This window comes from Giraffa tippelskirchi, chromosome 10 (assembly GCF_054371585.1).
Source record: "Giraffa tippelskirchi isolate mGirTip1 chromosome 10, T2T-mGirTip1v1.2.pri, whole genome shotgun sequence".
NCBI lineage: Eukaryota > Metazoa > Chordata > Mammalia > Artiodactyla > Giraffidae > Giraffa > Giraffa tippelskirchi.
This window is the reverse complement of record NC_137284.1, coordinates 87,317,291-87,332,355: the sequence shown is the minus strand read 5'-3', so window position 1 is coordinate 87,332,355 and position 15,065 is coordinate 87,317,291. Positions and strand designations below refer to the sequence as shown.

At 42.1% G+C, this 15,065-nt stretch overlaps 1 protein-coding gene across 4 annotated transcripts in view; it reads left to right on the top strand.

The window, feature by feature from the left end:
• GNAI1 (G protein subunit alpha i1) overlaps positions 1 to 15,065 on the top strand; it is a 727,470-nt gene that overhangs the window by 624,490 nt on the left and 87,915 nt on the right. For 2 of the 4 annotated variants that reach the window (XR_014067210.1, XM_081535819.1), the window contains exons 11-13: positions 3,604 to 3,759; positions 4,673 to 5,076; positions 5,598 to 5,766. Coding sequence is in view for 2 of the 4 variants with exons in the window: in XM_081535819.1 (XP_081391945.1) it covers positions 5,649 to 5,766 (118 nt within the window). In the remaining 2 variants the exon portion in view is untranslated. Of the gene's footprint in view, positions 1 to 3,603; positions 3,760 to 4,672; positions 5,077 to 5,322; positions 5,767 to 15,065 lie in introns of those variants that run through there. The other 2 variants (XR_014067209.1, XM_081535818.1) reach the window with 1 other exon arrangement.

The following is a 15,065-nucleotide window of genomic DNA, read 5'->3' as shown; positions in this document are numbered from 1 at the left end:
CAAATCTTTGTCGTCATAAGAACTTGAGGTGGGATTTTTCTCTAAGTAAGGTGGAAAGTGAATGAATGGATAGTTCCATTACATGGAACGACCATTCTAAAAGGATGACAGTTTGCTGGGTAGAAAATAGGCGGGGATAAGGGGCAGAGACAGAGGGACAAGAAAGCAGGCTATTGTGGTATTTCATCCATCTCTGAAACTGAGATATATCAGTGGATGGTGATATGTGGCCAAATTCTGAATGTATCTGAAGGCAGAGTATCCAGGATTTCCTCAGGGGGCTGAGGGGAAGGGAGGAACCAGAGATGGTGCCAGCTTTGTGGCCTGAGCAAATGGAAGGGCAGAATTGCTGATCATTGTGTTTTCCTCCAGTCAAGCTGCTATGCAGGGACAGACACAGATAGGCTAGGAGTTGATTTAACCAAATTTGAGTTTTTTCTGTTGAATCCAATGGGGTGGTTTTCTGGGAGGTATCGGCAAAGCAATGATTATCCTGGTACAAGTTGCATAAGTTGCTTAAGGAGAGAAGTGATCACATGACAAGGCATAAGGGACAGGGAAAAGGCATATGGGCAATGGATGGGAGGTGGGTGGATTGAAGAGTTGATGGTGATGAGATTTCAAAGAGCATAAGATGGAAAAATCAGAGATAGAGATCAGAAAGTGGGACAGCCACGTTCCTTCCTTGGGGTGGCAACAATTTCCTTTTCTACCCCTGCCTAATATTTGGGAAGAAGAGTCATGGTTTAAAGGAAACAATAGCATATCCCAAACCTACCTCTCCGTCTACCATCCCATGTGTCCACCATTCTTCATGGTTAAACATTCTGGAAAATGTCCTCATTAATCTCTGCCTTCTCAGTATTTACCTCCTTCTTGATTTTACATGGTATGGCTTCCTCACTGCAGTACATCATAGTGCTTTGGTTTATTTGCCAACCATCTCCTGTTGAAATGATAGGCTCACAGGAACTCAGGATTATTGGGATCTTGCTGATGATCAGATTCAACATATTCACTTTTATAGGTAGGGATATTTCAAAGGATATTAGTTAAGGCACTTTCAAAGACAGATATGCAGTTGATAATAGAGCTTTGAATTGCTCCAAGATTATTTGATTACCTGCTTAGAGCTTCTTCTACCATAATACTATTTCTAATTCTCTTTTCTTTATTCTTATCCCTGGGAGTATTTTTGATGCATTTGAAATACTATATTACCTCCATCTCTATTTTTTTTTCTTAAACATCTCCCACCTTTACTTATGTACTGTTATATTCCTCATTGCCCTTGGCCTCATGGACAATGACTCACGATTTACCAGCTTCAGTAAGAAATTAAGCGTCCTAATTGGCATTATGTTCACATGTGCTCATAAATGAGTCTGTTGGCTGAAGTCACTGCCTGTTTTCTTTCATGTTTTTCCTCTTCTTTTCCAGTTCCTTTCTATCATGGCCACTGTCTGTGAAGCTAAGCAAGGGAGACTGAGCCTTGCCAGTGGTGCAGTGCCCATTGGCAGCATGTGAACATCCACACCCAGTGCTGTCTCTATATGCTTTCAGTTCATCAACGCGCTGGTGCCTGAGCGCTGGTATGTTCTATGCAGAGACGATGGCCTTACATTTTCTCTGCCCCATGGTGCTGTAACTTGCAAACCAAAGGGAGCTGCTTGTCTTTTAGAGTCTTTCAGTAATTATTCCATGAGCTCTCATATTTCAATATTTGCCCAGAATATCACATCTCTAATAAAAATGGTTTTGGTTTGGGGTTTTTCTATCTCTAACTGTAGACAGGTATGGATGCCATGCTAACCCTTCTATTCTGTGTGTGTAACCTGTCTCCAAACGAGACTCTCTTCTTAGCAGAATTCTCAATGTAAACAATGGAAATGTGTCCACATGTCACATCTGCTTCCAACTTAGCTAGACAAAGATACACACTGCCTTTTTATTGTCTCTTTTTGTCTCCTCTTACCCTGGTGCCGTGTGTGAGTGTGTGTGTGTGTGTGTGTGTGTGTGTGTGTGTGTGTGTGTATACATATCAGGTTGTCCTAACTCTCTCCTTTTTTGGTTCCTCCATATCCCCACACTAATCCATCCACACTCTAAGCCAACATATCTCACAGAAACTCCTTTCCCACTTTTGCTTGTGTATTGATGCCAGGATGAGTGGGAAAGGAAGGTAGAGGCCAGAAGGAGTTTCCGAATTTTAATCTCAGTTCTCACACTAATTCCATTTAACTTCTGAATGACACAGAATCTCAAGGCTGTAAGGGATTTCAAAAGCATCACTCTCTAGATCTTTCCCAATATATGATCATCCAGTCTAGATTTTTACATCTTGGTTGAGTATAAATGAGTTTCTGAGGTTCCCTATTTCCTTTTGGGGAAATTATCCACTTTTTTTTTTCCACTTCAAGGCACAATTTATTGGCTTTCTTCCAATAGTTCTTAAATGTCCCACCTTGAATCCAGACAGAAAATGTCTGTTGCCTCTGATTTATGATATTTCTTCAGTCATTCATAAAGAGCTATCATGCCATTTTGTATCTTCTCATTGCTGCATTAAATATCCCCAGTTTCTTGATTATTCCTTGTGACACAGTTTGAAGTTACTTTAAGACCTAGATGCTCTCAGCTGAATGTATCCCAATTTGTCTTTTAACATTGTCTCTAATTCTCTTAACATGTGATGATGAGTTGTTATTCAGCAGTAAAAAGAAGTATGAAGTATGAAACATGCTACAACATGGATGAACCTTGAAAATTTTATGCTAAGTGAAAGAAGGCAGTGACAAAAGACCACATATATGATTCCTTTTATATAAAATGTCCAGAACGGGTAAATCTGTATAGAGACAGAAAGTAGATTATTGGTTGCCCAGGACTAGGGGGTAGGAGGGACAGTGGAAAGATTGGGGAATAATGGCTTTAGGGCATGGGGTTTCTTTTGGGGGTCATGAAAATATTCTATTAGAATTGATTGTTGTGATGGCCACACAACTCTGCAAGTATACTAGAAGCCATTGAATTATATACTTTTAGTGGATAAAATAAATGCAATGTGAATTATATCTCAGTACAGTTGTTTAAAACATATGATGGCCAGAAGGTAAAACAGTACTCTGAAGTAGATTGCTTTAACCTCTGTATTTCAGTTTCACTCTCTATAAAATAAATGAGTTGATACTATCTGTCCCACCTGCTTGACGAGGTTGTTGAATCATGTTTTTCAATGTCATAATTATGTAAATTATTAATTTGAATTATTTTTATCACCTTATATCTGGACTACTCACAAAATCCTCTTTCTGGTAACACCATTTGTTTTGTTGGGTAAAATCCTTTATTTCCATCATATACTTTGCATTTAACGCTTTTAACTGGTTATTCCTCTTAAAGAAAACATACCCTGTTATGAAGTGAAAGTTTGTGTCCCTGCCCCTGCCATTCATATGTTGAAGCCCTCACTCCAGTATGATGGAATTTGGAGGTGGGGCCTTTGGTAGGTTATGGCAGGTGGAGGTTGGGGTGGGGGTGGAGGGGTGGGATTAATGTCCTTATAAGAAGAGTTAGAGAGATTAGAGCTCATTCTCTCTATAGGTGGGAGCAGCGTCCTCAACAGGAAACTAAATTGGCTGGTACTTTGATCCTGGACTTCCCAGCCTCCAGAGATGTGAGAAATAAATTCCTATTGTTAGTACACACTGGTGTGTGTTAAGATGCTTCAATCAAAAGACTCACAGACAATACAAAATGGTAATATGCAAACACTATGTTGAAAGCTCACTCTGTAAACTTTAATTTCAGAGTTTCTGATGAACATCAACATTTAGACTGCCAAGAAATACAAAGAGGGTAAAGGTGATTCATTATAATTCAAAGCTTGCTCCTTTTTTGCTGGTATCTTACGAAAGACCATAGGAGAAGTTGAGGCAGTTCTTAAAATGGCAGTTCTTGAGCCCAGTATGTTTGACTATTGCAGAACAGGAAAAGGCATGTCCAATTAGGAGGAAACTAGCAATCTTTCCCAGGCCCCAGGTCTTCCTTAGGAGACCCACTCTAAGGCTATCCTTCCTGTAGCATCAGCTCAGCCTTACCTTCTTGGAAAACTCAAGCCCAGTTTTTTTTACAAACTTTTTATTTTTATTTTTAGAAAGTAAGACTTAACAGATGGTTGCTCTTTGGTTTCTGTTAGAGCAATTTGCTAATATAACACATCAAAGAAGACGTTTTTCTTTGCTACCAACCCCATCTTATATAATCAACCAACATTTCCTGGGATATCTGTAAGGGAACGTGTAGTAGCGCAAGTGACAGAGACCGGATCTTAAACCTATGCTCATTGATGACATGCTGGGTGAGATGCCTCCAACGCCCACAGAAGCGATTTCCCCTAGACCAGGTAAAGCTGGAAGGATGGAGGATAGTGTGGATCAACTCCGTCTCATTTTATGGGTGAGGAAGCCAAAGCCTGCAATAAGGAATGACATGCCCAGTGGCTTCTGATTTACTAACATGGTCATGAATATTGGTGCAGAACTTGGCTTAGAAGCTTCTATGTCGCCCCAGAGGAGGTCAGTTACGGTGAGGAGTAGATTTGTTTGTGTGGGTGTGTTGGCTCTTATTTAAAAAAATATACTCTTTGATTCTTTGTCTCACATTTTCTCAGGTTTGAGGAAATCCTTCAAAATGTTTTCTGCTTGTGGAAAGGAACGTGAAAATGGATGGAAGGAGGGAGGAAAGAAGGAAAAAAAAAAAAGGAAGAAAGTTGACCTCCTGTCTTCCCCGGACTTTTCCGTTCCGCGCTTTACCTGCTCTGCTTTCTCCATGGCTCCATTTCCCGACCAGCTCGCTCTATCTCCCACCGCCATGAAGGCCGCTGACACGGGTTTGCATTTTGAAAACCCTCGCGCGCCCGCCCGAGCTGGGCATGCTCAAACGCCCAGGACTGGGTTTTTTTTCGGTTTCCAACTTTGGCAGCTCTCCCACCCGCACCCCAAGGGGCAGGTCCGCACACATCCCTGGGTGTAAGTAAACGGGAAGGAATTATCACACTCTCGAGGAGGAAGCCAGGTAGGGGAATTCCCCGAGAGGTTTGGGGTTCCGAGGGCGCTTCCCAGGGGCGCGCGCGCGGGTGGCCGGCCTTGGCGGGCTGTGAGGCGCCGGGGTCCGCGGCAGCGCAGGCGCGCGCGCCCGCCCGAGGGGGCGAGGTCCGAGGGCTCGTGCGCGGGCGCGCGCTCTGGGAGTGGTCGCGGGGCGGCGGGCGGCGGGCGGCGGGCGGCGGGCGGGGCGGGCAGGGGCGGGGACGCGGCGGCGCGCGGACGCCGAGCCGGGCTTCTGAGAGGCTGCAGCGCGGCCACCAGCAGGAGGCCGCTGGCAGCTGTTACCAGAGCCTAGGAACCTGGTCTTAGGGAGCGCCTAGAGAGGCGAGGAGTAGAGCCTGGCTGTAGTAAAGAGCTGCGCGGTGCTGCTCGCCCCTCGGCAGAGAGCGCTGCCCTCGCTCAGTTTCGGAAGCAGGTAGGGGTGCCGTGGCCGGCGTCGGGAGGAATTCGAACGGCTGCATCCAGAAAGAAAGAATTCACCTGTGTTTCGAGGCAGCGCGCCGGACTTGGAGGGAGCGGCAGCCAGCTTTTGCTCCTGGCACAATGGGCTGTACGCTGAGCGCCGAGGACAAGGCGGCGGTGGAGCGGAGTAAGATGATCGACCGGAACCTCCGCGAGGATGGCGAGAAGGCGGCCCGCGAGGTCAAGCTGCTGCTGCTCGGTAAGGGCGGCCGGGCCGGGTTGGGCGCCTGGTGGGCCTGGAACCCGGGGGTCGGGCGGCGGAGCCGGGCGCGGCTGTGCTGGGCTCTTTGGCGTTGGGAAGCCCGGAGGGGACGTGCCAGAGCGGCGGAGGGCGCGTCGTGTAGCGTCCGAGGATGGTTTCGGAGCGCGAGCTTGGGCGGCGCAGAGCTGAGGCGGGGGCCCCTCTCCTCGGTCCCCTTCTCTTTGCTCCCTTGGCCGCGGAGAACTCGCCAGCGGCGCGGCAGGACTTCACTCGCTTGTCTGGTGTGAATTTCACCAGGAGCTCAGGAGCGGTTCACAAGGAAGCCCCCTTCTTTTAAGTTAGCTCAGCTTTATGAAAATGAAAGGGCATTGGCGAAAAAGAAATAAGAGCACCCCCCGCGCTAAAACCCTGCGTACAAGGCATCGTATCGCGGTTGTGGTTTCCTCGAGGATGTCAAGAGTGCCACGTTTTGTGAAATCAATGCACCTTTTGTGAGGCCTCCTTAGGGTTGAATTATGTCTTTCTGGTGAACTTCCTATGGCGACTCAGTAAGTGTTAAAGGAGCACTGATTACATTTACCTTGCGTAGGGGAAAATAGGCGATGCTGGATGCTGGATTTTTTTTTAATGCTGTGGGGACGTGGGAACCAGCAAAGTTGGGTAACACTGGCTTCAGTAAAACCGATGTGAAAGGTGTGAGTGGGTCACACGGGACAACAGGATTCTCCTCTGCTGCCAGGGCTTCTGATGAATGAGATTTGCCAGGTCGACGCAAGGCTTTTATTTGTTCTTAGTATTGTTATGGTGGTGAAACTCTCTGCGGAGGTCTTTTCCAGTTGTTTGAAGGAAGGGAACGTGAAAAGAGTAATCCAGGATTTTGATTGAGGGATACATTTGGAAAATATTCACAGTTTAAGATTTGTTGATGTATGAGTTAGGGTTTTCTTTTGTTTGCCCACCCCCCCCTCCCGCCCCGCAAACACACCATACCACCCTACTTATAGGTAGTAAAGTAGGTGAAAGATTTCTCAGAATCTTTATTTGCACTCCCAGCAACTGCTTTTATTTTTGTAACAGTTATATTTAAACAAATACTTGCACAAGCCTATTTTCAGTAAGCTTTTGTTTCATTGGTTTAATGACTGCAGGAAAAATGATGGGTTTTTTTCTCCATTACTAGTAGGCTTAGAAGCTGCAAACTTGGCATGACTAAAAGTAATAATGATCTGAGTCATTCTACAAGGAAACTGTGAAATAACTTTGCATTTTAAAGACCTGGTGGTTTTTCCGCACCTCCCCCTACCCAGGGTAAATCTTCCTCAGTTCATACTGTTTACCTAAGTTTTTACATTAATAAGAAATACAGTCTTTTGAGGAAGTCAATATATTTTTAGTATCTTGAACACAGAAGGGATATACCTTGATATGGAAACTTATAGGTGCTCCTCTTTCAAATGGAATGTGCTTGAGACAAAAATGGAAAAAGGATTGAAAAGTTCTCTTGCAGCAGTTTGTGTGCTCCTCCTCTGACGTATTATTTCCGTGTATTGTGTGACGCTCAGCTTGAGCCAGCCATCCACCATGTTTGTATGAGCATTGAAAAATGAGTCCTCTGGTATCGTTCTATGCTTTAAATAGATGTCTATTAGAAATGGACAAGGATGAGGGTCCAAGGAGTTGGTGTTTGCTTATATTCAGCAGAGATCAGTATTTCTCAAACTTAGCACTATTGGCATTTTGGATGGAATATCTCTTTGTTGTGCGAGCTGTGTTGTGCCTTATAGGAAGTTTAGCAGAATCTTTGGCCTCCAACTAATGTCTCGGGTACTCCTAAACATGCCCTAGGGGCAAGTTTAATCTCAGTTGAGAGAAGCTCTTCTAGACTGAAAACTATATATGGAATATGTAGGGTAGAACCTGAATTTGGATCTCCACCATGAACTGTAGTGAGAGCTCTGAAGAGAGGTGTAGCAGAGTTACGATTTTCAGAAGAAATTAAGTTTTGTTTCTCCATACCAATAACATTAGAAAGCTTTCAAAATGACTTAAAATCTTTAGGTAGCTAAATTTTTTCAGCTCTCTTTTCTAGCTTTAGTCTTGTGCTGATCCCACACCTTTTCTCTGTAGAAATCCCATCATAGCATCATATTATTGGCACAGCATTCCTCCTCGTCTGTCTTACTCCCATCTTACCCTCTACCCTTTTGCCCAGAGTTCCAACATTCTAGTTTCTTGGCTTATTCTTGGAATGTTTGAAAAAATATTTCTTTTTCCTAGTTTGACTTTAGCAGTGAAGTGTTGACCTTTGGTTCTTTTGGGGTTTTTTTTTTTTTTTAATTCTTAGTGTGTAAAGAGCTCAATTAAATCATTCCATGTAAAATGCAGCCACTGAATCATCTAGAAGTATAAAATGTTGTCTAGGTAACCTATAACCAATGTCAATTCCATTTACATCAGGTTTTCTTTCTCTTTAATTATTTTTTTTCTCACCAAATGATTATTTTTTTATTTAAGGCATAAAGCACCTAAGGTACCTTTAAGATGGTGTAGTAAATAGTCCATTATATTTCATTTTTTACTAAGGCATGAGTTATCATTTTAGACATTGTGGTTGAGAGATTCCGGTATAAGACACACATCAGTAAAATGTTTTTGGTACTGGATGTCTATGTTATGGGAAAAAAATGTATATATTTTAAACTCAGAAGTATTTCACTATCATTATTAGGAGTAGTGAATTAGGCCTTACAAAACAGAGGACCTTGTCTAAATGACCTAAAGAAAATTAGATCAGGGTTTAAGTGGTTCAACCTTTTAGATTTAGCTTTCAGGCTTTGGTACTAGAGTACTAATCCTAAAGAAAGAAACTTATTTTAATAATGAAAGTTTTCTTTCCATTATATGTGACTGTTTCAAGGGAGAATGTTATTGTTGTATCTTTGAGGATGTTACAACTTACCATTTTTTTAACGGTATATATTAGACCTGTTTCAGTGAGACTATATTGTACATATGGGTACTTATTACATATTTTATGATAATTTTCAGTGATATATGAGGATAGAGACTATGCCAGTAAAATTTTTACGAATTGTTTTTGAATTATTTGATTCTGAAACTTTGAGCTGTTATTCTCTCTCACTCCACCCATTATCCTTCCCTCCACTGGAGTCATCGCCACAAACAAACAAATACAAATCCACACCTTTTATCTCCTTTTTTAGCTTCTTAAAATGAGGTGAGAAACTGGATCTCTTCTACTTGGTGAATATTTTTCCATTCCTGCCACCCACGAGCTATTTGAGAAACTATACCGTTCATTGCTTTGCTTTCTTTAAACTTTTCCCGTGACTCCTCTAGTTGAGAAATTATGGCATTGCAGAACTTTTGATTTTGCATTGCTTTAGCTATTTCCTTAGAGTTGGCTCAGGATCTTAGATGTCAGAAAGTTCCTTGAGTGAGTGAGTGGATCTGGTATTTCAACAGAGGTTGTGAGTTTCTCTCTCCCTCACCTGCTTTGTATTAGCAGTTACTATAATAGGAGCCACAGGTGGTGTTGATGTATGTTTTGAAAGTGCTAATGTTTCTGTATCTTCTCTTTTTCATTCTCATTTTTTATAGTTCAGGTTCTGCTCTGCCTCTGGCAGCCCAGTTGCGGTAGACTTCCCTGCCTTTGCTCTTATTCACCTCTAGCCTGAAGTAGGTATCACGCTAACTCCTTGTCCAGAAAACCATTCTTGACTTCTCCTTTGCCTGTAGAATAAAAGCGTTCTTGTAGACCTGGCTTCCCTCTGTTCTTGCGCTCTTTTCCTTAGGGCACCATTCTTCTCCAAATAGGAATGCTTGGCATATGGTGGAGCATATTTGCACTCTGGCTTCCAGCGTGATTTCGCTTTATGCCCTGTCCGCTTCCCAAAATATTGTGAGACTTCAGGAACAGGATCTTTGTAAGTCGTCCTGACAACCCTTTTATTTTGTCAAGTCCATATTTAGTTCTTAATTATGTTGATATCTTGTGTAGGACTAGGATTCACCTAGAATATAAACCTTATACTTTGTCATTTTCAGTATTGATGGGAATGTAAACAGAAAGGAAACAGTAAAAGTAAATGACAACCGAATAAGTGCATGGAATCTAAAAGCAGGTTGATTGGTTTAATAATTTATTTTTAATAAGAACTTTTCGAAGTCATTATATTTATTTGATACATTAGGTAAATTCAAGAAAATAACAATGGATATCTGAGGAGGGTCTTTTATGTTGTTATAGTGTAGTATTATTCCTTAAAATAATTTTTTTTTATTAAGTCTAGATGTCATTTTTTTACTCTTTATTTTTGGACTCTTAGCTATAAAGAACATGAAATTAATTTATCAATGATAGTAAATCAGTTCAGTTCAGTCACTCAGTCCTGTCTGACTCTGCGACCCCATGGAATGCAGCATTCCAGGCCTCCCTGTCCATCACCAACTCCCGGAGCCTCCTCAAACTAATGTCCATTGAGTCAGCAATACCATCCAACCATCTCATCCTCTGTCGTCCGCTTCTCCTTCCGCCCTCAATCTTTCTCAGCATCAGGGTCTTTTCAGATGAGTCAGTTCTTTGCATCAGGTGGCCAAAGTATTAGAGCTTCAGCATCAGTCCTTGCAATGAATATTCAGGACTGATTTCATTTAGCATTGACTGGTTGGATCTCCATGCAGTCCAAGGGACTCTCAAGAGTCTTCTCCAACACCACAGTTCAGAAGCATCAGTTCTTTGGTGCTCAGCTTTCTTTATAGTCCAGCTCTCAAATCCATAGGTGACTACTGGAAAAACCATAGCTTTGACTAGACGGACCTTTGTTGGCAAAGTAATGTCTCTGCTTTTTAATATGCTGTCCAAGTTGGTCATAGCTTTGCTTCCAAGGAGCAAGCATCTTTTAATTTCATGGCTGCAGTCACCATCTGCAATGATTTTGGAGCCCCCCAAAAATAAAGTCTGTCACTGTTTCCACTGTTTCCCCATCCATTTGCCATGAAGTGATTGGACCAGATGCCATGATCTTAATTTTCTGAATGTTGAGTTTTAAGCCAACTATTTCACTCTCCTCTTTCACTTTTCATCATGAGGCTGTTTAGTTCTTCTTCACTTTCTGCCATAAGGGTGGTGTCATCTACATATCTGACGTTATTGATATTTCTCCCAGCAGACTTGATTCCAGCTTGTGCTTCATCCAGCCTGGCATTTCACATGGTGTACTCTGCATATAAGTTAAATAAGCAGGGTGACAATGTACAGCCTTGACACACTCCTCTCCCTGTTTGGAACCAGTCTGTTGTTCCATGTCCAGTTCTAACTGTTGCTTCTTGACCTGCATACAGATTTCTCAGGAGGCAGGTCATGTCGTCTGGTATTCCCATCTCTTGAAGAATTTTTCAGTTTGTTGTGATCCACACAGACAAAGGCTTTGGCATAGTCAATAAAGCAGAAGTAAATGTTTTTCTGGATCTCTCTTGCTTTTTCGATGATCCAACGGATGTTAGCAGTTTGATCTCTGGTTCCTCTACCTTTTCTAAATCCAGCTTGAACGTCTGGACATTCACAGTTCACATACTGTTGAAGCCTAGCTTGAAGAGTTTTGAGGATTAGTTTGCTAGAATGTGAGATGAGTGCAATTGTGCAGTAGTTTGAACATTCTTTGGCATTGCCTTTCTCTGAGACTGGAATGAAAACTGACCTTTTCCAGTCCTGTGGCCACTGCTGAGTTTTCTAAATTTGCTGGCATATTGAGCACAGCACTTTCACAGCATCATCTTTTAGGATTTGAAATAGCTCAACTGGAATTCCATCACCTCCACTAGCTTTGTTCATAGTGATACTTCCTAAGGCCCGCTTTGCATTCTAGGATGTCTGGCTCTAGGTAAGTGATCACACCATTGTGATTGTCTGGGTCATGAAGATCTTTTTTGTACAATTCTTCTGTGTATTTTTACCACCTCTTCTTAATATCTTCTGCTTCTGTTAGGTCCATACCATCTCTGTCCTTTATTGTGCCATCTTTGCATGAAAAGTTCCCTTGGTATCTCTAATTTTCTTGAAGAGATCTCTATAGTCTTTCCCATTCTATTGGTTTTCTCTATTTCTTTGCATTGATCGCTGAGGAAGGCTTTCTTATCTCTCCTTGCTATTCTTTGGAACTCTGCATTCAAATATGATACCTATATTATAGAATGTGGTGGAAGATGTTATTTAAACCTTGAAAAGAGCGCTATGATTTTTAAGGCAACAATTGATTGTCCCACCACAATCTTAATTTGTATTTTGTTATGCACTTCTCTCTACCTTGGAAAATTCAGTATACCACAGATTTACATGGGAGGACCTGATGTATTTGTCATATTTCTAAGTCATGTATTTTTTGGTCACATGTTCTGGCTTGTAGTGACCCAATGTCTGACATCCTAGAGTGTGACACTGGTGAAACTGGATCCCAGATGGCATTTGACTTGAATAAGCTAAAGTCAACTGTGCCTGATTTTGTAATGCTTAGGCTGCATTCTGTTATAGTTTGTTAAATACTAATTAAAAACTTTAATAGAAGTGGGGCTAAAAATCCTAACAGAAATGGGACAAAAATAATTTTAAAATGAACATTCATTACCATAAACTTAGTGGCTTAAAACAATGCACAGTTTATTACCTTTACATTTCTGTAGGTCAGACCTTATACCAAACTCAAATCAAGATGTTGTTAGGGCTGCTTTTCTTTTGGAGGTTGTAGAAGAGAATCCAGCCTCTGTCTAGAGACCACCTGCTTTCACTGGCTCATGGCCTCTTCTTCATCTTCAAAGCCAGCAGTGGCTAGTGGAGTCTTTCTCATGTAGCATCACTCTCTTGTCTCCATCCTTCACCTATAAATAAGGACTTTGTGATCACTTTGGGCCCACCCAAATAATCCAGGATAACAGACTTATCTCAAGCTGAGACTTGAACCACATCTGCAAAGTTCCTTGCTTTGGAGGATAACATGCTCATAGATTTCAGGGACTGGGGGCATGCACATCTTTGGGGACTGTTATTCTATCTACTCTAATCTGCCCTCTGGCTCCCAAAGATTCATGTCCATCCCACGTGCAAAAAGCAGTTGTTGTTGCTATTCAGTCACCAAGTCGTGTCCGACTCTGCATCCTCATGAACTGCAACACATCAGGCTTTGGTGTCCTCCATTGTCTCCCGGAGTTTGGTCAAACTCATGTCCACTGAGGCGGTGATGCCATCCAACCATCTTATCCTTTGTCGCCCCCTTCTCCTCTTGCCCTCAATCTTTTCCAGCATGAAGGAAGGTCTTTTCCAATGAGTTGGCTCTTCGCATCAGGTGACCAAAGTATTGGAGCTTCAGCTTCAGCATCAGTCCTTCCAGTGAATATTCAGGTTTGATTTCCTTTAGGATTGACTGGTTTGATCTCCTTAAAGTCTCAGCCCCTTACAGCATCAACTCAAAACCCAAAATCTCATCCAGATCTCAGAATCTACTTCTGGTATGGGTGAGAATCTTCATATAATTCATACTGGAACCAGATTTCTTTTTATCTGTGAATCTGTGAAACTAGACAACACATTATCTGCTCCCAGAATATAGTAAGAATGCACAGCTTATAAAACAGGCATCAGTCAGTTCAGTCACTCAGTCGTGTCCTACTCTTTGCAACCCCATCAACTACAGCATGGAAGGCTTCCCTGTCCATCACCAACTCCCAGAGCTTGCTCAAACTCATGTCCATCGAGTAGGTGATGCCATCCAACAATCTCATCCTCTGTCATCCCTTTCTCCTCCTGCCCTCAATCTTTCCCAGCCTCAGGGTCTTTTCCAGTGAGTCAGTTCTTCGCATCAGGTGGCCAAAGTATTGGAGCTTCAGCTTCAACATCAGTCCTTTCAGTGAATATTCAGGACTGATCTCCTTTAGGATTGACTGGTTTGATCTCTCTGCAGTCCAAGGGACTCTCAAGAGTCTTCTCCAACACCACAGTTCAGAAGTATCAGGATACCAGTAATAGTCATTCTCATTCAAAAAGGGATAAAGTGGAAAGTAAAAGGACTGCGTATTCGGTCCCATACACTTTGCAAAGGCCTACGAACACTCTTGGTGACTCTGCTTCTCTTTGTGGCCTCTGGACTCCACCCTTCAATTTTCGTCCTTTCTTTTCAAGGAAAGGTAGCACCGTTTTATCAGCCTGTTTCTTGTCTGTATGATGGTGATCTGACAGCATTCTTTCATTTTGTACTCTTTTCCTCTCCCATTTTCCTATAACCAGTAAGAGAAACACAGGTTGCACCTTCAACACTTTGCTTGCCAATCTCCTTGTCTAAATATCCAAGTTTATAGTTCACAAGTTCTGCTTTCCACATAACTGCAGGACATAATTCACTTATGCTTTGCCATGAAATAACAAGGCTTCCCTTTCCTCTAGTTTCTCATAATACGTTCTTCCTTTCCATCCACATTCTTAGCAGCAGCACATGTTAAGTACACCTATTTATTGACAGTCTGTTCGTGATGGTATTTAGTTTTCTTTACCATCTTCATCACTTTCTTCTGAGTCTCACCAGGGGAGCCATTAATATCTGTATTTTTAGAAGCATGTCCAGGCAAATCTTGCCTTTTTCTGTCCTGCTCCTCAAAATTCTTTCAGTTCCTACCCATTGCTTAATTCTAAAGCCATTTCCACATTTTTAGTATTTGTTGTAGCAACGCTCTACTTCCAGATATCCTCACTGATAATCTCATGTTTAACTTTAGGGATGCATAATGTTGGTAATTTTATGTCCTTTGGTCCCTTGTAAGTTACTTAACTGTTAGGGTAACAGCGAAACCACCAGTTTCTGGTGCTTCATATTGAGCTTATGGTATTTCACTTGAGACATAGTGTGAATGAGGAAGACTTTTCCTTTGCCTCCTCTTCAGTGAAGTTTTTCCGGACCATTCAGTCTAAGTTAGTCTTCTTTCCTCTCCCTTCCAAGTTGCACCATTTTGAAATCATCTTGTCCTTTCACTTTTCTGTTTGTTGCATCTCTACACGCGGATTGGTTTCATCAGAGCACGAACCCTGTACGACTTATCACCTAATGAGGTGACACATACTAGTCTTTTCATAAGTGTTAATTAAATGAGTAACTAGTTAAATGATTCATTTTGAGTAATAGTCTTTTAAAGGGAAAAAGTCAACATATTATCCTTGTGCTTTGGGTAAATTAGTAAATTTTGGCCCATTGTGTCCCTGTTTATGTTTAAAGCCTTGCTAGTTAAGAGTAACT